Source organism: Hyperolius riggenbachi, chromosome 8 (genome assembly GCF_040937935.1).
Source record: "Hyperolius riggenbachi isolate aHypRig1 chromosome 8, aHypRig1.pri, whole genome shotgun sequence".
Taxonomy (NCBI): Eukaryota; Metazoa; Chordata; class Amphibia; order Anura; family Hyperoliidae; genus Hyperolius; species Hyperolius riggenbachi.
The window spans coordinates 262,105,110-262,130,908 of record NC_090653.1 but is presented as its reverse complement, the minus strand read 5'-3'; the positions used below and the strand labels follow the sequence as shown (position 1 = coordinate 262,130,908).

Genomic DNA, 25,799 nt, shown 5'->3' with positions numbered 1-25,799 from the left:
ATGCATCATAGTCGTCACCTTCTTCCTGGTCTGCTTCTGCTGACCATTTGCGCTGAATTGTGGAAGTCCAACGTGCACCGCTCTGGCCCTCGTCAGTGGTGGCATGAAATTCCAACTCCAGCTGTTCTTCCTCCTCTTCTTCGTCATAGCTGCTGGGGCCAGCGTTTCCTGAGGCGGATGGCCTGATGTTGGTACCATCACGCTGATCGTTTTCTCCTTCAGATTCCCCCAGTTGCATCATGACAGCTGTTTCCTTGATTTTCAACATTGACTTCTTCAGTAAACACAGCAGTGGTATGGTAATGCTGACTGAAGAGTTGTCACTGCTCACAAGCAACGTGGATTGCTCAAAATTTTAGAGGACTTGGCAGAGGTCCAACATGTTGGCCCAATCGGATCCACAGAAGCTTGGCAGCTGTCCGGATGCGCCTCAGTACTGCGCCGTCATGTACTGGACCACTGCACTCTTCTGCTCGCAAAAGCGGGCTAGCATGTGCAGCGTAGAATTCCAGCGCGTAGGGACATCACACAGCAAGCGATGGTGGGGGAGATTGAAGTGCTCCTGCATCTTGGCGAGTGCCCCCGAAGCAGTACTGGAATTTCTGCAATGTTTGGCCACTCGTCGCACCTTCAACAGAAGATCGGCCACGCCTGGGTATGTCCTCAGGAACCGCTGAACTACTAGGTTCATCACGTGCGCCAGGCAAGGGATGTGTGTCAGCTTAGCCAACCTTAAAGCGCGAATGAGATTACTCCGATTATCACACACAACCATGCCCGATTTCAGGTCCAGCGGTGCCAGCCACAAATCCGTCTGTTCCTTTATTCCCCTCCAAATTTCCTCCCCTGTGTGCTGCTTATCCCCAAGGCAGATCAGCTTCAGCAACGCTTGCTGACGCATGCCAACAGCTGTGCTGCACTGCTTCCACGATCCTACTGCTGCTGGGTTAGCGTTTCCGGATGAGGTACAGCTTTGAGATGCGTTGGAGGAGAAGGAGTCAGAGAGGTAGGTGCTGCTGTTATCCAGTGGGAGGGACGGCGGTGCAGCTGTTTGCGGCGTGGGCAACACCCGCGCCGTAGCAGGTGAGGAATCGCTGCCAGGCTCCACAAGGTTCACCCAGTGCGCGGTAAGGGAGATGTATCGACCCTGGCCGAAAGCACTCGTCCAGGTGTCAGTGGTGAGGTGAACCTTGCAGGCAACGGCATTCTTCAAGCTTCGGGTTATTTTGCTGACCACGTGCTCATGCAACTCAGGCACTGCAGAGCGCGCAAAGTGGTAGCGGCTGGGAACCACGTAACGTGGGATGGCCACTGACATCATGCCCTTGAAGCTGTTTGTCTCCACCACTCGATATGGCAGCATTTCGCAGGCCAGAAGCTTGGCTATGCTGGCTGTTACTGCCACGGCCCGGGGGTCATTTGCTGGCAATTTCCTCTTGCGATCAAACATCTCCGAGACAGACAACTGAATCATAGGGCTGCACACTGAAGGGCTGTTGGTTGTTGTGTTTGATGAACACTGGGAGACCTCAAGAGCACTACTCCGGAAAGTGACAGTGTCAGCGTCTGATGTTTGTGAATGTTGTGAACCATGCAATGGCTGGGCTACTGCTGCTGCTGAGGCGGGTCTGGTGGTGAGTCTGGTGACCCCAAGGGAGGCAGTGTTGCTGGTACCCTGTCCTGCCGCATTTGCCCACAGAGTGGGATGTTTGGATAGCATGTGGCGGCTCATGCTGGTGGTGGAGAGGTTGTTAATACTTTTCCCCCTGCTCAGGCGGGTCTTGCACACCTTGCAAATCGCCATAGTACCATCCTCAGTGCAGTCTTCAAAGAAAGCCCAGACTTTGGAGCACCTGCCTTGCTGGCGATTTCTGTTTGCGCCTCTTTTGCCTCTCACTTGAACTTCCACGCTTGTGGTGCCTGAAATTGCGCGCCGCCTACCTTGTGGCACAAGGCGAACTCGTGCAGCAGTGGGTTCTTCAACAGACTCATCTGTGCTGCTGCTACGACGGCGATGTTCTCGTTCACAAACAAAATCTGGGTCTATGTCCACATTGTCCATACCCTCCTCTTCCATCTCCTGAAACTCGTCATATGTCATTGTGGGGGCCGCCGCCGTGGAGTAGAGCTCCCCAGAACAACCTCTGCGCAGCTCACTCCAACGTCGTCTTCCAGATCTTGTCGGCCGACCTCCTGCAATTGCAACCCCTCCTGCCCAACTTGCTCTGGGATTTGGGTTTCCGAGTCCTCCTCGGACTCGCCTTGTATTTCAGTGCGCGGTGCATTTCCCACAGTTAATGGTTGTGAATCCGGGCACAACATTTCTGGCTGTTCCTCCATTGACCTTTGAAAGGTGGAAGTTTGTTGGGCTGGGAATAGCTTCTGCGAATACCCCATTGTGTCCTGAGGTAATTCATTGGACTGGTTATCTGGCAGTTGTGTGCGTGGTGTCGCTGCCGGTTGTGTCAGCTTTGTGCCCACTGGCTCCTTGTAACTGGCTGAGGACTCGGACCTCGTGCGTGATGTGCTGGTGCTGCTTAACCCACTGCTGGACGCTTGAGAAGTCATCCAAGTAATTATCTGGTCCTGTTCTTTTGGATTTGTGAGGGTTGTTGTCCTGGACAACATGGGCGGTATTGAGTGGGTTTTCTTGGGTGCTCCCCTGTGGCCTGTACGTGAACCATCAGGGGAAACACCTCTTCCCTTGCCCCTCCCTCTTTCACCGGATTTCTTCCCCATTTCACTTATCCTTAAAGTACACGCTGACTGGCAGCAGTACAGTGGCAGTACAGAAATGCTATACAGTGGTGGGTGAGCGGTGTACTACTATTCCCAGCAGCGACACAGAGCACAATGCTATACAGTGGCGGGTGAGCGGTGTACTACTGTTCCCAGCAGACACAGAGTGGCAGTAAACACAATGCTATATAGTGTGGCTGACCAAGGTACACAGAGTGGCAGTAAACACAATGCTATATAGTGTGGCTGAGCGAGCGTTGTACTACTATTCCCAGCAGACACAAAGTGGGAGTAAACACAATGCTATATAGTGTGGCTGAGCAAGGTACACAGAGTGGCAGTAAACAGAATGCTATATAGTGTGGCTGAGCGAGCGGTGTACTACTATTCCCAGCAGATACAGAACAGTAAACAGAATGCTATATAGTGTGGCTGAGCGAGGTACACAGAGTGGCAGTAAACAGAATGCTATATAGTGTGGCTGAGCGAGCGGTGTACTACTATTCCCAGCAGACACAGAACAGTAAACAGAATGCTATATAGTGTGGCTGAGCGAGGTACACAGAGTGGCAGTAAACAGAATGCTATATAGTGTGGCTGAGCGAGCGGTGTACTACTATTCCCAGCAGACACAGAACAGTAAACAGAATGCTATATACTGTGGCTGAGCGAGGTACACAGAGTGGCAGTAAACAGAATGCTATATAGTGTGGCTGAGCGAGCGGTGTACTACTATTCCCAGCAGACACAGAACAGTAAACAGAATGCTATATAGTGTGGCTGAGCGAGGTACACAGAGTGGCAGTAAACAGAATGCTATATAGTGTGGCTGAGCGAGCGGTGTACTACTATTCCCAGCAGACACAGAACAGTAAACAGAATGCTATATAGTGTGGCTGAGCGAGGTACACAGAGTGGCAGTAAACAGAATGCTATATAGTGTGGCTGAGCGAGCGGTGTACTACTATTCCCAGCAGACACAGAACAGTAAACAGAATGCTATATAGTGTGGCTGAGCGAGGTACACAGAGTGGCAGTAAACAGAATGCTATATAGTGTGGCTGAGCGAGCGGTGTACTACTATTCCCAGCAGACACAGAACAGTAAACAGAATGCTATATAGTGTGGCTGAGCGAGGTACACAGAGTGGCAGTAAACAGAATGCTATATAGTGTGGCTGAGCGAGCGGTGTACTACTATTCCCAGAAGACACAGAACAGTAAACACAATGCTATATAGTGTGGCTGAGCGAGGTACACAGAGTGGCAGTAAACAGAATGCTATATAGTGTGGCTGAGCGAGCGGTGTACTACTATTCCCAGCAGACACAGAACAGTAAACAGAATGCTATATAGTGTGGCTGAGCGAGGTACACAGAGTGGCAGTAAACAGAATGCTATATAGTGTGGCTGAGCGAGCGGTGTACTACTATTCCCAGCAGACACAGAACAGTAAACAGAATGCTATATAGTGTGGCTGAGCGAGGTACACAGAGTGGCAGTAAACAGAATGCTATATAGTGTGGCTGAGCGAGCGGTGTACTACTATTCCCAGCAGCGACACAATGACTGGGGGACCCTGGCTAGCGTGGCTGGAGCGCGAACTACCCTGCCTGCCTACCCAAAGCTAAACCCACAGACAAATGGCGGAAATATGACGTGGTTCGGGTATTTATTTACCCGAACCACGTGACAGTTCGGCCAATCAGAGCGCGTTCGGGTCCGAACCACGTGACCCGTTCGGCCAATCACAGCGCTAGCCGAACGTTCGGGGAACGTTCGGCCATGCGCTCTTAGTTCGGCCATGTGGCCGAACGGTTTGGCCGAACACCACCAGGTGTTCGGCCGAACTCGAACATCACCCGAACAGGGTGATGTTCTGCAGAACCCGAACAGTGGCGAACACTGTTCGCCCAACACTAGACTCAACTAACCCACAAATTCAACTTATAAACAATCTCCTGAAACAGATACCATTTGACAGTATGGGACTTTCTTATATCATCATTATAATTATTATTATTTAGTATATTTATATATTAAAACAATAGTATAAAACACTAATTACTAAGGGGAAAAAATAGATCTTAAAAAGTAACTCCAGTGAAAATACTGTAATTAAAAAAAGTGCTCAATTTTTACAATAATTATGTATAAATCATGTAGTCAGTGTTAGCCCATTGCAAAAGCTTTCCTCTCCCTGATTTACATTCTGACATTTATTACATGGTGACATTTTTACTGCTGGCAGGTGATGTCACTGGAAGTAGCTGCTACTTGCTTTTTTGGTAGTTGGAAACAGCTGTAAACAGTTATTTCTCACAATGCAATGAGGTTCACAGACAGGAAACTGCCAGGACCACAGTTTCCAGTGGGAGGGGTTTCACCACAATATCAGCCATACAGAGCCCCCTGACGATCCATTTGTGAAAAGAATAGATTTCTCATGTAAAAGGGGTTATCAGCTATGATTGGGATGAAGTTCAATTCTTGGTCACGGTTTCTCTTTAATAATATATTTTATGAGATTATAGATACATGAAGGAAGAGGAAGGGAGGAAATATATGATTGAAAAACAGATGATAGTTCATATACCCCTTTCATTTTACCTTTATGTTATGATGATATAATATTTTAATATTTAATCTTGTATTTTGGTGTATTAAGCTAAGGAGTGTCTACATTGTTCATTTTTTCAGACACTACTTTATTTGATCTGAGGAAGTGGACTGTGCTCTGCGAAACGCGTTAAAATAGTTTCTGTGTCGGATTATAAAAATTTATTTCTAATATTGGCGTTACCCCTTCTTCTTTAAGGTAAGCCATTTTACGTTTATTACATTCATGGTTATTTTTTTATGGGTGCCTTCTTCCTCCCAGCAATATTGTTTACAGCCCCCTAACTATTAGAGGTTTCTGTCATTTTTTTGTTTTGTGTACCCGAAAAATCGCTTATTCTGGAGTGTGATCAATACATTTGAAGACAAAAACCCGAGTGGGACAGGATTTCCTCACTTGCTTTTATACTGTGGTTGCTGGTCTTGCAACCCACCTTTGTGAGTACCTCATCACTTTGTATTTATCCAGAACTTGACGTTAATATACTACATCATAAGGGGCTCCTGGTCTCTCTCTGTGTTTTTCCTGTATCCATAGGAAGTCTTGGGACTCCTCTGGACTACACACTTCCCTACAGATATTAAAATTGTTCATAAAAATTGTACTGATTACGGGTTCCCTTTAAACAGATTTGAGGCTAATGCAATCCTACTTTTGGCCACTAGAGGCTGCTGTTGCACAAGGCTGCTGTTTGAAATTGTAAATTCATTGCAACTCGACAAGATAGTGTATTCTTCTGCACACTCTGTGTGTGACTGTCTTGGTAAATTCCCCCTTTATATTCTGTCACCAAAAAGGTAAAAGTAGTAATACCTGTTTCACGAAGGTGATGGAGTTCCAGCTGTCTGCAGTGAATTTGTAAGCATCCAGCAGCAAAGTGAGGATGTAGTTAGCACTGCCACAGTAATCCCTCAAACGGTCCTTCTTCTCTTGAGGGTAAGACGTCAGAAGCTGAACATAATGGTGAACATACAATATGTAAGAATTCTATGGCGGAGTCATTCCAGGCTACAAGGAAAATTAATGTGACTGCAGTCAATGAAATAGCCCAGCACAGCGTTCGGTATTCAGTATATCTGAGGAACCCCCCTCCTTAGAGAGGATATCCATTGGTCTGTTAAAGAACTAATGGGGAGCCCCAGTAGCCCTTGTAGCCCTTGTTACCAGTACCAGACATTACCCGCTGCTGCCGCCGAGCACATGAGCGCTCCCACTGCGGGTACCCGGCGAGACTGATACATCTTTGACTGGTGAATGGGAACATGTTTTCCCTAAGCCAATTAAAATTTCTGTAATGGAAAGATCATGGCTTCAACTAGAAACCAAGGATCATTCCTATAACAACACTGCCTGTGTGCTTTTAATTCTGATCAGAGCACACAGAATAATGCGTGTGGGGAAATCTAATGGTAAAAAATACACATTTTACACTATATAAATTAAATAAAATAAGTTGAACCCTCCTCCTCTGCCCCCCCATAGTAACCAAAATAAAACAGCATTTTTACCGTTTTCCCCTTGTTTTCCCTTTAAAATTAATAGAAAGTAAAGTAAATACTGAAAACAAAAATCCCCCTTCAAAAAGCCTAATTTATGGCAAAAAAACCCAAGGTATAGATCATTCCAGTGTGATAAGTAATGATAAAGTTATTGGCGAATGAAAGGTAGGAGCGCTGACAGGTAAAAATTTCTCTGGTCCGTTAGGGTAAAAACCCTTTAGGGGTGAAGGGGTTAAAGATGCTTAGTATAGCAAGTGTCGGCGACGTGGAGTGAGTCATGCTCATCAGAGATCTTCAGAGAAGTTCCGAGAGGCAGTGGCGTACCTAGGGCATTTGACACCCGGTGCTAGGTATTGAAAGACACCCCCCCACCCACGGCACACCACCGCGCGCCGCGGTGAAAAAATGGGCGTGGCTATGAACGGATGGGGCGGAGCTAATTTAAAAGTGCACCCAAGTTTTAGTCAACCTTTCTCCAGAAAATTCACATCATTGCGCAGCTTTTCTCCAGAAAATACACAAAATGTCAGAAGCTTTCAACATAAAATACACGTAATGCGAGAACATTTCACCAGACATTACACGTTATGTGAGCAGATTTCACAAGAAAATACATTCAATCATGTCGGCAGATTTGACCAGAACATACACAATGTCAGCACCAGATTTCACCACAAAATACACAATATCGGTAGTTAAACTGACCACAAAATACACTATGACGGTAGTTAAAGAGAAACTCCAACCAAGAATTGAACTTTATCTCAATCAGTAGCTGATACCCCATTTTACATAAGAAATACAATGATTTTCACAAACAGACCATCAGGGGGCGCTGTGTGACTGATTTTGTGCTGAAACCCCTCCCACAAGAGGCTCTGAATACCGAGGTACTGCTGGCAAACTGCCACAATGTAACAATGTTCAGAGACAGGAAATAGCTGTTATTAGCTGTCTGTAACAGACAGAGCAGCTAGAAACAGCTAAATAACCTGCCCACAGTAACAATGTCACCATGTAATAAATGTCAGAATGTTAATCTGGGAGAGGAAAATTTTTACAATGAGCAAACACTGACTAAATCATTTATACATAATTATGGTAAAAATGAAGCACTTTTTTTACTACATTATTTTCACTGGAGTTCCTCTTTAAACTGACCACAAATACACAATGACGGTAGTTAAACTGACCACAAAATACACAATGTCGGCAGTTGATCTGACCACAAAATACACAATATCGGTAGCAGATTTGAGTGTTGGCAAGCTGATAGCCTGGTGGGTAGGTGGTGAAGGGTGAGCAGCCTTATTGCCTAGTGGGTAGGTGGGCAGCCTGCTGGGTAGCAGTAGTGGGTAGGGGGGCAGCAGTGGTGGGTAGGTGGGCAGCCTGCTGGGTAGCCTGGTGGGTAGGTGGGCAGTCTGGTGGGTAGGTGGGCAGCAGTGGTGGGTAGGTGGGTAGCATGGTGGGTAGGTGGGTAGCCTGGTGGGTAGGGGGGCAGCAGTGGTGGGTAGGTGGCCAGCCTGCTGGGTAGCCTGGTGGGTAGGTGGGCAGCCTGCTGGGTAGCAGTGGTGGGTAGGTGGGCAGCAGTGGTGGGTAGGTGGGCAGCCTGCTGGGTAGCCTGGTGGGTAGGTGGGCAGCCTGCTGGATAGCCTGGTGGGTAGGTGGGCAGCAGTGGTGGGTAGGTGGGCAGCAGTGGTGCGTAGGTGGGCAGCAGTGGTGCGTAGGTGGGTAGCAGTGGTGGGTAGGTGGGCAGCAGTGGTGGGTAGCCTGGTGGGTAGGTGGGCAGCCTGCTGGGTAGCCTGGTGGGTAGGTGGGCAGCAGTGGTGGGTAACAGTGGTGGGTAGGTGGGCAGCAGTCGTGGGTAGGTGGGCAGCAGTGGTGGGTAGCCTGCTGGGTAGGTGGGCAGCAGTGGTGGGTAGGTGGGCAGCAGCGGTGGGTAGGTGGGCAGCAGTGGTGGGTAGGTGGGCAGCAGTGGTGGGTAGCCTGCTGGGCAGCAGTGGTGGGTAGCCTGCTGGGTAGCCTGGTGGGTAGGTGGGCAGCAGTGGTGGGTAGGTGGGCAGCAGCGGTGGGTAGGTGGGCAGCAGTGGTGGGTAGCCTGCTGGGTAGCCTGCTGGGTAGGTGGGCAGCAGCGGTGGGTAGTTGGGCAGCAGTGGTGGGTAGGTGGGCAGCAGTGGTGGGTAGGTGGGCAGCAGCGGTGGGTAGGTGGGCAGCAGTGGTGGGTAGCCTTTTGGGTAGCCTGGTGGGTAGGTGGGCAGCAGTGGTGGGTAGGTGAGCAGCAGCGGTGGGTAGGTGGGCAGCAGTGGTGGGTAGGAGGGCAGCAGTGGTGGGTAGCCTGCTGGGTAGCCTGGTGGGTAGGTGGGCAGCAGTGGTGGGTAGGTGGGCAGCAGTGGTGGGTAGGTGGGCAGCAGCGGTGGGTAGGTGGGCAGCAGCGGTGGGTAGCCTGCTGGGTAGGTGGGCAGCAGTGGTGGGTAGGTGGGCAGTAGCGGTGGATAGGTGGGCAGCAGTGGTGGGTAGGTGGGCAGCAGTGGTGGGTAGCCTGGTGGGTAGGTGGGCAGCAGTGGTGGGTAGGTGGGCAGCAGCGGTGGGTGGCCGGGCCGGTGCACCTGTAAAAGAAAAAAAAAAACATTCACTTACCTGCAGATGAAACCTCTCTTCCGAATCCCAGGCAGCCTCTCTCTCTGCAGCTCCTCTTGAATGTCCTGCGCCGTCTCCTGCTGCGTCATCAGTGCAGGGCTACGGGAAGATGGCCGCCAAAGCCCGCACTGGAGACAAAAATAGACGGCAAGATGGCGTCGGCGGCCATCTTGCCGTCTATTTTTGTCTCCAGTGCGGGCGTCGGCGGCCATCTTCCCGTAGCCCTGCTCGGGTAAACTGAGGGCGGCTATCAGCCGCACTGTCAGTGCCCGTTGCCGGCGCCCGTGGAGGGGAAGCGCCGAAGGAGGGGACCCAGGTGAGGGAGATATGGGGGGGGGGTATTTCCCCCCTCCCCGCCGACGCTGCCACCCCTCCTTCAGCGCTGCTTCCCCTCCTGTGTCATCAAGGCTTCTGGGGAGGCCTTGATGACACCCCCCCTGGAGCTGACACCCAGAGCGGAGCGCTCCTGGCTGCCCCATGGTAGGGACGCCACTGCCGAGAGGATAATGGCGTGGGCATCATTTTTGAGGATATTGGCATGGGAACATTCATTAATAGTAAGTATTTATGGTTCAATAATACCAATACAATACTTTTTACCATTGTTGCATTTTCTTATCATTTTTAACTCTTTATGGAAATAGTTAAGGGGTATTTAAGTACCCCTATACTCATATCCCCTGGGGTAAGGTGAGCATCTGGGGGTCGACCCCTAGATGCCCCCATGAAAATTTGCACAATCCAGCATCAGTGTAAAATTATTTGCATTTCATTTACAGCAAAAAGCGCAAAATGCAGAAAAACCTTGGCCTCAATTCACTAAGCTTAACTCCTGTCTTTAATAACTCTTGTGAGCTGTTTTACAGTTATCACAATTATATCACCATGGTGATAACTGTAAAACAGCTCAGAAGAGTTATTAAAGACAGGAGTTAAGCTTAGTGAATTGAGGCTATCTTTACTGTGAACATTTTTACCACAAAAATTTGAAAAATCTATATTTTTCCTGAAAAAAAATCACACAATTTTCAATGGCTTTTTTGCTTGAAAATCGAATTTAACATTTGCGCAAAAATTAATGCGAAAAGAATATTGGCGTTTTTGTTCATCACTGTGAATAAATAAATACGTCCTAATGTCTTATAGAAAAACACCTCATTCCTCATATGAAGTTAGTTACTCACCTCGGCCCAGTCTCGTGCGCAGTATGCTGACACCGTGTCCCGCACGGCCTGCACATTCTGTCCAGAGGTCATGTTCAGGAAGTGAAATGTATAAAAGAATGCAGAAAAGGCCTAGTGCAAACAGAAAGGATGTCACCCAAACATAAACAAACATAAACATCTACACATACAACATAGCCTTCTTACATTCCACACATTGGCCTCGATTCATAAAAGGCTTTGCGGTAAAAAAAATCTTGGAGGGAAAATACCGCATTCGGTATTTTAGACTTCTGTGTGCTAATTCATAAACAATTTCATAGGTGCGATAGAAATGCGGGGATTTACCGAGCTGAATTGTCGGTAACATGAGGAATGTAGCTGGCTGACTTGTTACATTAAAGGGGAACTTCAGCCTAAACAAACATACTGTCATTAAGTTACATTAGTTATGTTAATTACAATAGATAGGTAATCTCTTACCCGCCCTGTTTTAAAAGAACAGGCAAATGTTAGGGCTGGAACCCACAAGAGCGTTTTTTTGAGCATTTTGGCAGCGCTGCGATACGCTAGCGTTTTGCCAAAACGCTCAGCTGATGTTAATGGATGGGGCAACTTCCACAGGAGCGTTTGCGTTTCCCAGAAACGCAAACGCAGGACCTGCAGCATTTTGGGAGCGTTAGCGCTACAATGTAAAGTATTGAAACGCTAGCAGAAACGCTCAGCAAAACCTAAACTGAGCGGTTTTGCTAGCGTTTTGCTGTTCAGCACACTGTAACAAAATTAAAAATAATTCACAGGACCAATCAGGATAAAAACGCAAAACGCAAAACGCTACACAACAGCTGAGCAAAAAAATACACTGTTGCAAAACGCGACCGAAAACGTGCATGAATCCGCTTGCAAACCGCTCAGACAAAACGCTAGCGGTTGCGTTTTGCGTTTGCGGATTTCAGTGGGTTCCAGCCCTGAGTGATTTCATGGGACAGCCATCTTTTTGGATAAAAGAAGGTGACAGGGAGCATGAGACACAGTTCCAACTGTCCTGTGTCCTGATCACCCCTCCCAGTTGCTAGGCAACGTGAATAACATAGGAAATCCCATCATGCTTTGCACAGCATCAGGGGAAAAAAGCCCGGGCAGTGTTCTTTGATGGGGCGGAGCTTAGCAAAAAATGCAGCTAAAAATGAGACTTCTATAAGAAAAACAAAGTTCTGATGCTGTGAAACTGTTAAAGAAACACCAAGCCTTTTCAGTTCTGCTGAGTAGATTTTTAGTCTGGAGGTTCCCTTTAATGAGCTGGCTGATTTGTTACATTTGGCTGTTCTCTGTGCAGAGACAGCATTACAATAAAAAAAGGCACCCCCACCTTCCCTTTAGATGTGCATGTTTTGTTATACTGCCTCTGCTTGCCCTGAATCTGTTCTGTATCTGTCTATTAATCTTTCTAAACACTCTATTTAATTGCCACAATGCAGAAGAACTTTAAGAAACTTTACACATGCCAGGCTTTATATTCACTTCCAGCAAATATACATCTAAAAAACAGGTACCCAAGAGGGTAAAGGACCACTATCACAAAAATCATACAATTTTAAATACACGTAAACACATACAAATACAAAGTACATTTCCTCCAGAGTAAAATGAGACATAAGTGACCAGTGGTGTGCTGCAAAAGTTGGCATGTGCGAAATTTTGCATCAAAATTCACCATTTTCCATCGTAATCATAATGCGTAATTTATGGGAGAATGCGTAATAAATTACGTGTGAACCGTAATTATGTATCAACATTTTGCATAACTTCGTAATTTCAAGAAATTACGGTTCATTACGAAATTAGTCTTTTAGTATCTTTTGACGCGTATTTTGATGTACGCTTACAAATTTCCGCTTGCGGACATGGTATGGTATAGACGCGCATGCGCTGTTTAATGCGTATGTTTATACGCATTATAAGTATGATTATGCGCATTAATATATAGTATGCGTATGCGCTTTGGCAAGTTTAACGCAGACTTTCAGGTGTAAGTAATGCATAATTACGTTACGCAATTTTGTTTACACGTGTAGTACCATAACCGTAATTACGCTATACCAGGAATTTCGTAAAATACTAAGCGAAGTTTAATGCGAAGCTTTTGATGCGAAAAACTTCACGAAATTTGCAAAACGACGTTTTTTTGCCATTACGAGCACCACTGTAAGTGACTTTTCTCCTATGTTGCTGTCCCTTTCAGTAGATAATAGAAATCGGGCAGAACCTCATGGGGGACTCTCAGGGTTTTCGTTATTTTCAAAAGCACTAAGTGAATGGCAGTTGCTCAGTCCAACTGCCAAAAAAGTGTGCAGTGAGTGGAGAGGCTGTATAAACCCTTTTCAGGGAGTGTCATTATAAAGAATAAAGGCCATGCTGCAAACCCCCCCATGAAGAGATGGACTAGCCCAAAACCTGTCGGTACTGTCAGATATACTGTAAATGACAGCAACATAGGAGAAAAGTCATTTTATAGCTCATTTTTCTCTGGAAGAAACATACTTCTTATGTGTATGTGTTTACTTGTATTTTTTAATTTTATGATTTTCATGATAGTGGTCCTTTAAAAACACAGCCTAGGGTATTCAGGGAGGCCTTATTTGTTCCATTCGCTCTGCTGCAGCCTGTGTGTCACTGCTTCTGCTGCGTCTCCATTCATCCCTGCACTTATCGCTGTCTTATCACCTCTTCATAGCAGGCGGTATTCTCCGTGCCATTACCGGCCTGCTCTAATCTTTATGAATTAACATTTACTGACATTTACTGACATGTGTTGGAAGTGTTCACCGCACAAGGCAGTAATTTATCGCTCTGCTCGGGAATGTCAGCTTTTCATGCGGCAACAGCTTTTATGAATTGACATTTTGCTAAGTGGTTGGTAAAGTCAACTGTTTTCTGCATTACCGCATGCGGAAATGCTTTATGAATCAAGGCCATTGGGGCTGATTCACAAAGCTAATCTCTTGAATGATCTCACCTTACGGATTGTAGACTTCAACCACTTTGGCCTCTATTCATAAAGCATTCCAGCATGCGGTAATGCTCAAAACAGCTGACTTTCCCGACCATTTAGCAAAGTGTCCATTTATAAAAGCTGTTTCCGCATGAAAAGCTACAATTCCTGAGCAGTGCGGAAAATTACCGCCTTGTGTGGAGATTATCACAACACATGTCACTGAAGGTTAATTCATAAAGATTAGAGCAGGCGGAATGGGAACGGAGAACACCGACTGTTTAGAAAAGGAGATAAGCCAGCGATAACAGCCAAGATAACAGGCAAGATAATGGGGACAGACCTCCCAGGCAGCTGCAGTGAGAGCAGAGCACAAAATGCATCTTGGAATACAAAGGCTGTGTTTTTTAACCCCTTGGGTACCTGTTTTCAGATAAATTTCACATCACAAAGCCTGCATGTGTAACATTTCTTGAAGTTCTTCTAGGCTGCGGCCATTAAATAGATTGTTTAGAAAGACTATTAGACAGATTCAGTGCAGATTTAGGGCAAGGAGAGGCAATTAAAAAAAAAACACACACATCTAAAGGGATGCTGGGGCTGCCTCCTTTATACTAACGCTGTCTCTGCAGGAGAAAATGTATCAAATCAGCCAGCAAATGTAACAACTCAGCCAGTACTGCCAGTTTACTGTGGGAATCCCCCCCCCCCCCCCCCCCCCCCCCCCCCCGACCTATTATCGCAAGTGTAAACATTTATATGAATTAGCACACAAAAGTATAAAATACCGATGCAGTTTTCCCTTCAAGATTTTTTCCCCCGCAAATGTTTTATGAATAGAGCCCAAAGAAGGATAATTCACGTGATAAACAGAGTAGGAGAGATATTTCATGAGATAAATAGATAAACGCAGCTAATTCATAAGGGTAAACGTAAATTACTTGATTTACGGCATCGATATCCGGCCAATTCGATCACATTGATTGAATCTGTCAGATACTGATGCCACAACAGGGCCAACCGATTGATCGTTTTGATCATACTCCAGCTGAAATCAGTAGAAAGGATCTATAGGGCATGCTTAGTCGCAAGGTCTCAAATAGGTGAGTGGTGGTAACGGCACAACAGCGATGGACCCCCGGCCGGTATCCCCTCAAGTGTATGTGTTCCTCCCCGGGCCCGTAGTGAGTGCTGCAGGCTCACCTGTCAAATTCCTCACCATCACCAGTGTCCGGCATCACCGCGGGGGCGGTGCCATGAGACACTGCTGCATGTAGTCACATCAGTTCATGTACCGGTGTCACGTGGTACAGACACTCGCGGTGACAACATGCTGAACACCGGAGGAGGCCAGGATTCGCAGCAGGTGAGCCTGGTGGTAGTGGGGACACCTACATCGGGGAGAAGGCATTCCGTCAGATGGTACTAGGCTGATTTCCCTATTAAGTGTTGAATAACGTCGAAAACTTTTTATAGAAAACCCACTGTGAGCCTCCTTCTTAAAGTGAACTCGAGGCGGTGCAGGGGGGGCAGATGGGGCACAGAGGCGCATACAGCCAAAACTGGCGCCAGGAAAAAATGGCACACGGTGCTGCCGATAAAGTGCTTAAAACGCTATTTAACGGTTTATGTCTTTGCGTGTATAACATTTAAAGTTCACTTAAAATGCTATGGCCCATATGCAATTAACTTTTTCACCTGAGTTTTAAACTAGGAGATAATTTTCATTTTTTTATTTAAACTAACTTTTCAACATTTTACAATTAAAAAAGTACCCACCAAAAATTGGTGAAAAAAGTACCATCAAATTTATTTTGAGTATTTTCTTATTTACTGGTGGCTTAAAAGGCATTTTATGACAAGTTGTGAAAAGATCACCTGGGAGAAAATTCAGAAGAAAAAGTGAATTGCATAAGGGCCTTTGTGTTGTTATAATCCTTCCTTATTAACTCGCAGAATAGTGTTTTAATGCAATATCGCTAATGGTTTGTGCGCAACAGTAAAAGCACTTTTACTTTCACTTTTCCAATTCAAACGCTTTACAACAAATTATGTGCAATATTGCATTAAAACGCTATTTTCCGAGTTAATATGTAATAACTAAAACCATAAATAGCATTTTAAGTGAAAATAATTGTTACACTCGCAATTCCGTAAAACTCTAAATAGCGTTTAAATCACATAATGCGCGGCACCGTGCGCCATTTTTTCCCGTCACCCACAGAGGCATGTGTCCTGCTCAGGACATGCCTCTTAGGGCCCTTTTACACTTAATCAGTTGGTATGCGTTAGTGTGCATTAGTATGTGTTAGTACACGTTGGTGCACGTTTTTTCCATAGCAGTGCATTGGGAAGAAGATTTCAGTTAAAACGCATTAAGTGTAAAAGAGGCCATAGGAAAACATGAGCATTACTTTGAAAATCAGTTTTCTTTCAGTTATAACTGAGAGCAACTGATTAAGTGTAAAAGGACCCTAAGGCCTCGTTCACATCTGCTGCGCTGAAAAACGTGTTAAAGCGCATGGTAAAAAACGCATGCGCTTGTGCGCGCTTTAGTCCGCGTTTCTGTGCGTTGCGCTGCGCTTCTTTAAAGCACGTTTTGCTTACTGTAGCAGCAGCAGTTGTCAATAAAACTTTGTTTTTGTATGTAAATGTATTTTTTTCTCCAATTAGGGGTAAAAAAACGCATGCGCTTCTATGCGCTTGTACGCGCTTCTATGCGCTAAAAAAGCGGACCCATTCACTTGCATTGCTGTGCGCTTTACAGCTCAACGCACAGAAATGCCTGCAACACTACGTTTCTGTAACGCTGCTCAGCGCAGCGCATAGATGTGAACCAGCTACATTTAGTTACATGGAAAAATCAATACCTTGCTGAACGCACAGGGCAGTGCGCTGTGGAAAGCGCACAGAAACGGCCCTGATGTGAACGAGGCCTTAGTCCCCCACATGCTGCTCTCTGCCCACCCACGCTATAGGCCCCCGAAATAAAGCGACAAGCAGTTGTTGCTGTTCTGGAGGGTAAGGGTGGAGCGGTATTCCCTGCTCAAAACACCCACTGAGAACATTCCTGCAGGCTTCCCTAGCTGCCATTGGGCAGCTCTGTCTCTCCCTGGCCCCACCCCCTGCCGCTCCCCTGCCTCCCTGCACGCAGCTCGTCCAGTTTCGTGACCCCAGAGGTCACACTAACGAAAATGAGGGAATGCACGCAAAGGGAGCGGCTGCAATTGTGGCTACCTGATCCGAATCCCCCCACGGATCAGGTAGCATTGTTTTTATTTTAGTTTGTCCCCACCTCAGGTTCCCTTTAAGGCGCGTACACACGTCGTATATTTACAAGCGACGGCGCGGCGGATCAGTCAAAAGCAGTCGTCTCAGTCTGCCGACAGCTTGTACACACGTGCTACTGTCGGCAGAACGACTGCTCCGCGGGAGGGTCTGACGGATCCGTCTCTTGTAAAAATACAGCATGTGTATGCGCCTTAAAGGTAGGGTCTAGCTTTTATCTCTTGCATAGAGCATTGCATTGGTCGAACGCATTGCTTTTAATTTTTGAGCGCCTCCATTTCTGGTGTAAAGTATACTTTAATCACCCTTTAGTCAACCAGGGGACTCCCCCCACAACTTGATTGTCAAGTGAATTATTTTTTGAGCAGCAACCAATACTTCCTTCTTAAAGGTCGAGTGGGGACAATACCTCCACACATGCCCATACGAGTGGTCGCCTTTTGGAGTGAGTATTTTACTCTACTTATACAACCCTGTATATAATCTGGCGATATTACGCCAAAACAGGCTCCCAGTGTCCGTGTGTCCTTTTTTGTCTCCGCTAGTACTGATTAATTACATATGGGTGACGGGTCCTAGGTGTTTTTATAGCTACTAGTGCTCCAGCTTTATGTGAGTGTCTTGAGCGCCGCAGAGGGTTTATCAAAGTTGGGATACATCTAAGAGCACGAGGAAAAAGTGTTCCAGAGAGTAGACCAGCTCTAGAGAACTCTTGGTCCTGCACAGAGAAAGAGGTTAGGTGGTAGGCTACATTAGTAGGTCACTGGAGTAGCTGTGAGGGATGTAATTACAGTAGGCCAAAAATATATAAGGGGAACAGGAGCTGTGAACTAATGTGTACCATGTTTATGCTAATAAGTATTTTTTAAGCAACTTACAAAAAAGTTTCCAGCGACAGGAGGTTGGTAAACACCCGCAAAGGAACAGGAGTTCTTTCCATCGCAGGCACTGAAGTTGAAAATGGTCCTGATGAGGTCCTGGCATTGCGTGGCATTCCCAGTGCCGGATATGGTGACATTTTGGTTTAGAGAGGAAGTTGGGGCAGAGCTGGCAGTACACGGGCTGCTGAATAGAGACCCCAGGGCCATGGTGCTTTGGTACCCTCGAGGATAACAGGGAAAGCCGACAGGTTGTGATAAATCTTTTTCCTGTAAGGAAACATAAATACATAATCATATAAGTCCATTGATCATGATAGAAAGGGTGAAATATCCTAGGATATATTTTTTGCATCCAAGATGGTGTTGTAGTTGTAGGCACAGAAAAGAGGAATGGGATGGGGGGGGGGGGGGGGTTCAGTGTAGAAACCCTGAACACTTAGTTTGGTCTTGGAGCCTCCGAGTACTGCACTATAAAGCTACATACACACCTCATAACCAAGGAAGACGGACAGGGCCGGATTTAGGCCAAGGCCCCCTAGGCCATGGCCTAGGGCACCACAGGAGCAAGGCACCAAACCAGCAGGCTAAACTGGTGCAGCATTTGCAAGATTGAAAATGCTGCAATGCAGGGAGATCAGACGAGCGCCTGACCGCGGTACTTTGCTGCTAGCCGCCTGTGCAGCAGCCATCTTGCTCTCTGTGCACTTTTGCATTGTGGCCGGCGGCTCCGGACTTGGGCAGCATTGGAGATGGAAAGGAAGAGGAAGCTTCTGCACTGGAGACGAGCAGAGAAATGAGTGACACTGATGGCTGCTGCGGTGTGAAGGCAAGCTGGCTACCTATACTGAAAGGTAGGGGGTGGGAAAAGGAAGGATTAAAGGAATTATCTGGCTACCTATACTGGAGGGAAAGAGGGGAGGGGTCATCTGGCTACCTAAAATGGGCGGGTCGTCAGGTTACCGATACTAGAGGGGGAGGGGGCATCTGGCTACATATACTGGAGGGAAGGGGGCAGGGGTCATCTGGCTACCTATACTAGAGGGGGAGGGGGCATCTGGTTACATATATTGGAGGGAAGCGGAATGGGGTCATCTCATTACCTATACTGAAGGGGGGGGGGACGGCTGGTGACAGTGGCCTTGGGCAGTAAACAGTACAAATCCGGCCCTGAAGATGGATCCCAGTGATGTCCCACAACGACGAGCGCTCCCCAATCAATGTCACACGACGTGCTTGAACAAGACGTGCTTGAACGCACATCGCTAAACATCATTTAAGTAATTGCGCACCTCTACAGACATTGCAAGATCACGTAAATGATCTCTCATCACTCAAAAAGTCACCAGTCTATTCGGAAAAATTGCATAATCGGTACGGCCTTTCGTTTTGCAACATTAGTAATTTTTTTTACTTACCATTTGTGAGTCTACCGTGTGATTTATTTTACGGTATTACCTTAAAATGATGTCAAAGTGTTTCCCCGTTGTAAAATCTTGTAAAATCCCTGTAGTAAAAACAAACCGATATTGACCTAAGGAGAGGAAAGGCTCTGGGTCCCATAGAGCCTTCTCATGGTCCCCTCTTTCCAGTGCCATCACCGATACTCCAATCTGCCGCTGCGGGAGGCTTCAGAAGTCTTTGGGAGCCTAAATGCTCCCAAAGATGCGCGGCTCCGTACTGCGCATACGTGAGCGTGAGCCCGAGAGAGAGCGAGTATGGAGCCGTCCGCCTTCGGGAGCACACAGGCTCCTAAAGACTTCTGAAGCCTCCTGCGGTGGCACAGAGCAAAATTCGACCAATCAGATCCTGCTAGCAGGGGAGTAACTAGAAATCACTGGGCACCCTGCGAAACTTTGGATGGGGCCCATCCCCCTCCTCGCTTTCTGCATGGATAAACTGAGAACCAATGTTATTCAATTGGCTAGTGCACACTTGAATGTGTTATATTCATGCAGGTAAAAAGCAGTGAAGCACTGCACGCATTTTCTCTACCAATTACATTAGCTCCTGTGATACAACATGCATGTTTTCACACATACAGACACACACGGTGTGCAGAAAATGCATACAGAAAACTGACAGACAAGTGCTCCCAGCCTCAGCTTATTACACTCACTCTGTTCTCCTCGATGGAGCAGAACTGGCTCTGCAGACTCCACCAGCATCACTACACAGCACTTGGGGAGGGGTAGAGAGGCTGGAGTGGAGCAGCGCTGTACACAAGACCCTGCTGCACACTGAATAGGGACTGTCTACAGATCTTTGTCTACAAAACTTTGTGTGATTCCTTATCAGTAACTGAGCAGATGCTATCATTAGAGCAAATGTGTAGAGAGCAGAAATAATTTACTCTCTGTCCCCTTAGTTGTCAGTCTCTCAGAACAGGGAAAAGAAACTTCTACACAAACGGGGCCCCCTGTGGCTTCTGGGCCCACCTGCGGCTGCATCACTTGCAGGGTCTATTGTTATGCCCCTGGTGACAGCGCTAGAATGAGGGGACCGTGAGAGGAGCGGGAAGGGTCTATAGGACCCAGAGCCATCCCTTTCAATAGGTATTTGTGTGTTTGTTTTCTTGTTTTTTTCCTTACACTCAATTTCATAATTTAAATTCTACTATATCTCATTAGAGACTCTGACTTGTAGAACGTCAAAGGATGAAGACCACTTAGCACCAAAATATCAATGCCATGGACCAACACATAATGCGGCAACATCCCTCTCTGTATTCATCCTGTAATGCCTGCTCAGTGCTCACCTTCACGGCATGGACCAGCGCCTGAAGCAGGGCCTGGTTCTGTCCGTAGCACAGGAAACTGTGTGTGTAGATGCTGTAGGAAAAACCATAGAGCTTGAAATCAGCTTTCTCGGCTGCATCCGCAATTTGCACTTTTGGAACGAAGCTGATCTGTGTCGAGGCCCCACCAAGGTCCAGAGCGCCATATATCTTCGAAGTCCCAGGCCGTACCCAACGTCCACTGAAAGAGAACTGAGGGAAACCACTTAGTGCTGTGGTGGTTCTCGTTGATCCAGGTCTCAGTTTACCCAAATAAAAATTAGGTGTCTACAACCATACAACTTTTTCAGTTCTACAAAATGTTTTGTCACTCCTGCAAGAAAACCTTCGCCATCAGTACGATATGTTTTAAAGCAGAGCAAGTTGGGCTCCGGTATGCTTGGACTCACAAGGCAACATTTTACTTCTAGTTTTACTTACCTGGGGCATCTTCCAGCCCCTAGATATCATTTGGGTCCCTCACCGCAGCTACAGTCGTTTCGGGTTTCCTGCTGGCTGCTGCCTCTAAAGTACTACTGCACAGGCGCAGTACGCTCCCGGTGACGTGGCCACATACTCTCTTGGGACGCATGCACAGGTCACGTCAACCCATCAGGGGTCAACAATCCTAGGAGGCAGCTAGTGAGACACCGAAGAGGACAGGAGCTGTGGCGATGGACCCAAATGAAGTCTAGGGCTGAAAGAAGCCCCAAAAAAGTAAAACTGGATTTAAAAAATTGTCTCGTGAGTCCTTTAAAACAATTCTCATGGGATCTCATGTTTTGTGCTAACATGGGTCAAGATAATAGAGAATTTGAGAGACCACTATAGTGTAGTATTTTTGTACAATATGGTAAAAAGAAAACAATATAAGATATACTCACAAAGGTCGGTTGCTGACAAGCAACCACTTTCAAGGCGTTAGGGGAACTTGACCCATCCCCACAGGGTAGATTAAGGTGTTGCTCTCTGTAGGCAGGAAGAACGGTGGTAGACCCTTTCACCAAAGATGGACTAGTTATACTTGTATCAAAAACATGGGGATGCCAAAAGGATAAAGCAATGTTCAAATTAAAAATAGGGGAAGAGGTACTCACCTCCTCATAGAAGATTCCAAAAGATAAACGTTTCAAAAGTACATTATTAAAGAATACTTTTGAAACATTTATCTTGTGGAATCTTCTACGGGGAATTGAGTACCTTTTCCCCTATTTTTAATTTGAACATTGCTTTACCCTTTTGGCGCCTCTGTGTTTATGATAGAACTAAAGGTGTCCACTAACGGTCCAATTTCTAGCGAAAAATCGTTGGAGCGATCAGAAATTCTGATCGGATTGGTTGTAAATAATCTCCATTGGTGGACACAATCGATTATGAACAAGTGAAAAAAATGAATTTTCGTCGAACCAAAATTTGGATTTTCTCGTTGGTTGTGATAGATAGGAAGCAAAGATTGGTTGATGGTGTAGTGAACGATTTATTACAATATTTCACTTCCGATCAGAATTTCTGATCGCTCAAACGATTTTTCGCTAGAAATTGGACCGTTAGTGGCCACCTTAACATGTGTCAAATTGCAGATTCCATTGTACTGATAAGCTGTGAAATCTGGTGCCACAGTACAGATCTCTGAAGAACACCAAATCTAATGCTGGGTACATACGTTACGTTTTTTCGTATGATTTAGCCACCCGATCATTTTTTCGGCACGATTTCACATTAAATTCTCTTATCTTCATTAGTTTTTCTTATCTTTTTCAATACACCGCTATGAGAAATCGAGCACGGAAATGATCATGAGCAATATCGGACATGACGGATTTTATCTATCTGATCCATCTATCGCACAAAAAAACGTAACGTGTGTACCCAGCATTATACTAGGTACACACTATACAATTTTCTGGCAGATTTACCTGCTATAATGTACGATCTGAATTTCAATCGATTTTTTGAGTTTCCGACCTTTTTCGATCGATTTTTATTCAGTTCTATGAAAATCGATTAAAAAAAACACGATCGAACAAACTATTTAAAAAATGATCTGAAAACCGATCAAGGTTCAGATCGGACATGTTGGAAATAATCGATCTGGCAGGTACATATGCAAGAAAATTGTATGGTGTGTACATAGCATTAGTGACTTTCATAAAGCAATAAACCTTAGTGAATATTTTCAGAGCACCAAATCTCAAAAAAATTCTATAAAGCATTTAAAGAGACTCTGAAGCGAGTCTAAATTCACTTTTTTAACTTGGCCAATTTCGGCTGAAAATTGATTGAAAGGTGGCCATGATGTAGCTCTGATTCTCTTCCGATTTGATAAAATGAATCGAAAGGTCGGTCGGCCCGCAATATCGAATGATGTATGAGCACCCTGAGAATCACCATTAGAATCTGGAAATAAAGCGTACGAGAGAAATCGCCGCCGGGAGGCTTAGGTGCAGGATACAGCCAACATACGACTTATCCTGCTGCTGCACAAGTCCCAGTGGTGTAAATTACTATTCCCCCTCCAGGTCCATGTGGGTAGTGGGAATGATGTAATTCGGTTTCCAGCTATTGCTGGCGGCCAAATTAGTGTTCAGTGTTTTAAAAGTAACTTCAGCTCTGAAGTTACTTACTGTGCACCGCTATAGCCGAAATAACTTTTACGGTCTATGGTGGCGCCGGCTGTGCCCAAATCTCATGCGCTGGATTTCTTGTGTTCTGAAATAAATGTGTCTCCAAATCACAGATCAGGGACACGTACCTTCATAAAAGACTCCAGGAGGTAATTAATGGTTATCCAGCCGTAGGACCCCTCTTCATTCCCCGTGATGATGCGAGCCCCCCGGAAATCAATGGGGTAACTGCTGATGGTCTTCGAGACTTCCACCAACACTTTGTCCGAAGCGTCTTTATTCGCAAGGCTGTAACGCCGAAAGATAAAGAGGAGAAACTAAAACGCTTTTCCAATCACTATTCAAAAGTAATTTTGCTGCGATTTTACTACCCAGAACCACGAAAATAATAATAGGAAATCGCAATCGCTGCAGAAATCGCTAGCATTAAATTTAACAGCGCTTTAGGGCTGGAACCCACTAGAGCAATTTTCTGAGCGTTTAGTGAGGTTTTAAAACCGCTAGCAATTTCCCTAAATGCTCAGCTAATGTTAATGTATGGTCCAAATTCCACTGGAGCGATTGCCATTACCAAATTGCAAAACGCAGGACGTGCAGCATTTTTGAGCGGTAGGGTTTTGTGTTAGCGTTAGTGTTTCTGCAATGTAAAGTATATAAACGCTGGCGTAATCGCTCATGAATCGCTTTACAGAATGATTTGCTAGTGTTTTTAAATTACTGTACACTGTAAAAAAATGAAAATTAATTGAAAGGACCAATCAGAATTAACAACACTAATCGCAAATCGCTACACAATCGCTGGCAAAAAGCTTACACTTTTTAAAATCGCTACCAAAATCGCCAGAAAACGCTCATGAAATCGCTTACAAAACGCTCATTAAAAACCGCTAGCGATTCTGATTAGCGTTAGCGCTGTGTGGTGGGTTCCAGGCCTTAGGGCTGTTTCACATCAGCAAGATACTTCTGCAATGGGCTGTGCGATTTCGTACCATGAATGAGAATTGTGAAGGAAATCACCACAAAATCGACTTTCAATGTGAAACAGCCCTTAGGGCCCTTTCCACTACCAGTGTTTTGCGATCCTATTACGATCGCTCGCGGATAGCAATTAGCTAGGTACAGGGCAACAAATGGAAACCACGAATATCTCCCTTAGTGCAATCTGTTTGCAACGCAATTTTCTCCAGAGCGCAATTGCCGTCCTGCTGCAATTCCCTTGCGAATGAGCTCCTATACTTTGCACCGATATGCGATTTTCTCCACGATTTGCAAATTGACAATATTTGCCTTTTTTCCCCCGATGCAAATTGCGTCAGATCACAGCTTGTACACAGCAGAATCGCGGTAGTGGAAATTGGGAAGAAACACAGTGCAATTGCGTTTCTTTGATGAAAAGGGCTCTTAAAATCACCAGAAATCGATCTGGAAAATGTTGCTTAAATTGCTACAAAGAAGCACCTAGTGATTGCATTTTGCGATTGCGTAGGTCCCAGTCCTAATAGCTGCGGATTTTATTTAACACCAGGGGCTTGATTCACAAAAGGGTACTAACATAGTTAGCATGCCTAAAAGCTTTGGATGTGCTAACTAGGGTGCTAAGTAGTTAGCACATGCAAACTACTTAGCACCGTAGTTAGCACATGCAAACTACTACTTAGCACCGTAGTTAGCACATGCAAACTACTATGTAATTCAATGAGAGTGAAAGGTGCAACGCTTTGCCATTTTAATTAGACGAGAGTCAGTTTAAATTTGAATGAGTCATTAGACTTGAGGCAGCCAGTATATAAGTCAGGTGAAACTGGTCAGAAGCACACACCTTTCACTCTCCTTGGATTACATGCAAACTACTACTTAGCACCCTTTTCTGAATCAAGCCCCTTATTTGCAGTGTGATATATTGGGGCTGATTCACAAAATTCTCTGTTGAATTATCTCACCTTATTTATTAACTCTCAATTTATCCCTCCTTAAATAACTTAACTCATGATTTATCTCTCCTTGGCACATATGCAATTACCTTTTTCTCCTAATTACTATAATCTGTAGTTCTGCTAACTGAATCAAGACTGCTGATTAGTACTCTGCTTAAACAGCACTGTGGCTTTAGTTTCAACCCCCACCAGGGGCGCAATCACATAGACGTGGCGTTCACGTATTCTCAGCACCGGATTTACCTCACAGGAGCCTATAGGCACAGATGTCCTGGCACCCTAGTCTTCACCCTACATGGACCTACAAACACCCACTGAACCGCAGCACTAGTGTGCCGATTAGCCCAGCTGCCACTTCTCCCTTACTTTCCTTGCCTGTCAAAGGTAGCTACAGGTACCCCTTAGTATTAGGTAGCTAGAGGTACCCTCAGTATTAGGTAGCAAGAAGTGCCCCTGACTGAAGGGAGATCTTGTCAGTGGAATGCCGAGAGCAGAGTGCGTAATCTCTTATTTACACTCTCAACAGGACTCTGCATAGGGAAGATGGGAGGGAGGCATTCGGAAAGGGGAATGAGCTGCCTTTTTATCATCAGGCGCCTGTAGGCACATGCCTACAGTGCCTTATGGTAAATCCGGCCCTGCGTATTCTC

At 45.9% G+C, this 25,799-nt stretch overlaps 1 protein-coding gene across 1 annotated transcript in view; it reads right to left on the bottom strand.

Moving 5' to 3' along the window:
- Positions 1-25,799, bottom strand: part of LOC137528545 (ectonucleoside triphosphate diphosphohydrolase 8-like) — an 89,568-nt gene that overhangs the window by 6,292 nt on the left and 57,477 nt on the right. The window contains exons 5-9 of the mRNA XM_068249877.1: positions 23,344-23,503; positions 20,574-20,804; positions 17,816-18,085; positions 10,679-10,789; positions 6,172-6,309 (exon numbers count right to left, since the gene is read on the bottom strand). Coding sequence (XP_068105978.1) covers positions 6,172-6,309; positions 10,679-10,789; positions 17,816-18,085; positions 20,574-20,804; positions 23,344-23,503 — 910 coding nt within the window. The remainder of the gene's footprint in view (positions 1-6,171; positions 6,310-10,678; positions 10,790-17,815; positions 18,086-20,573; positions 20,805-23,343; positions 23,504-25,799) is intronic.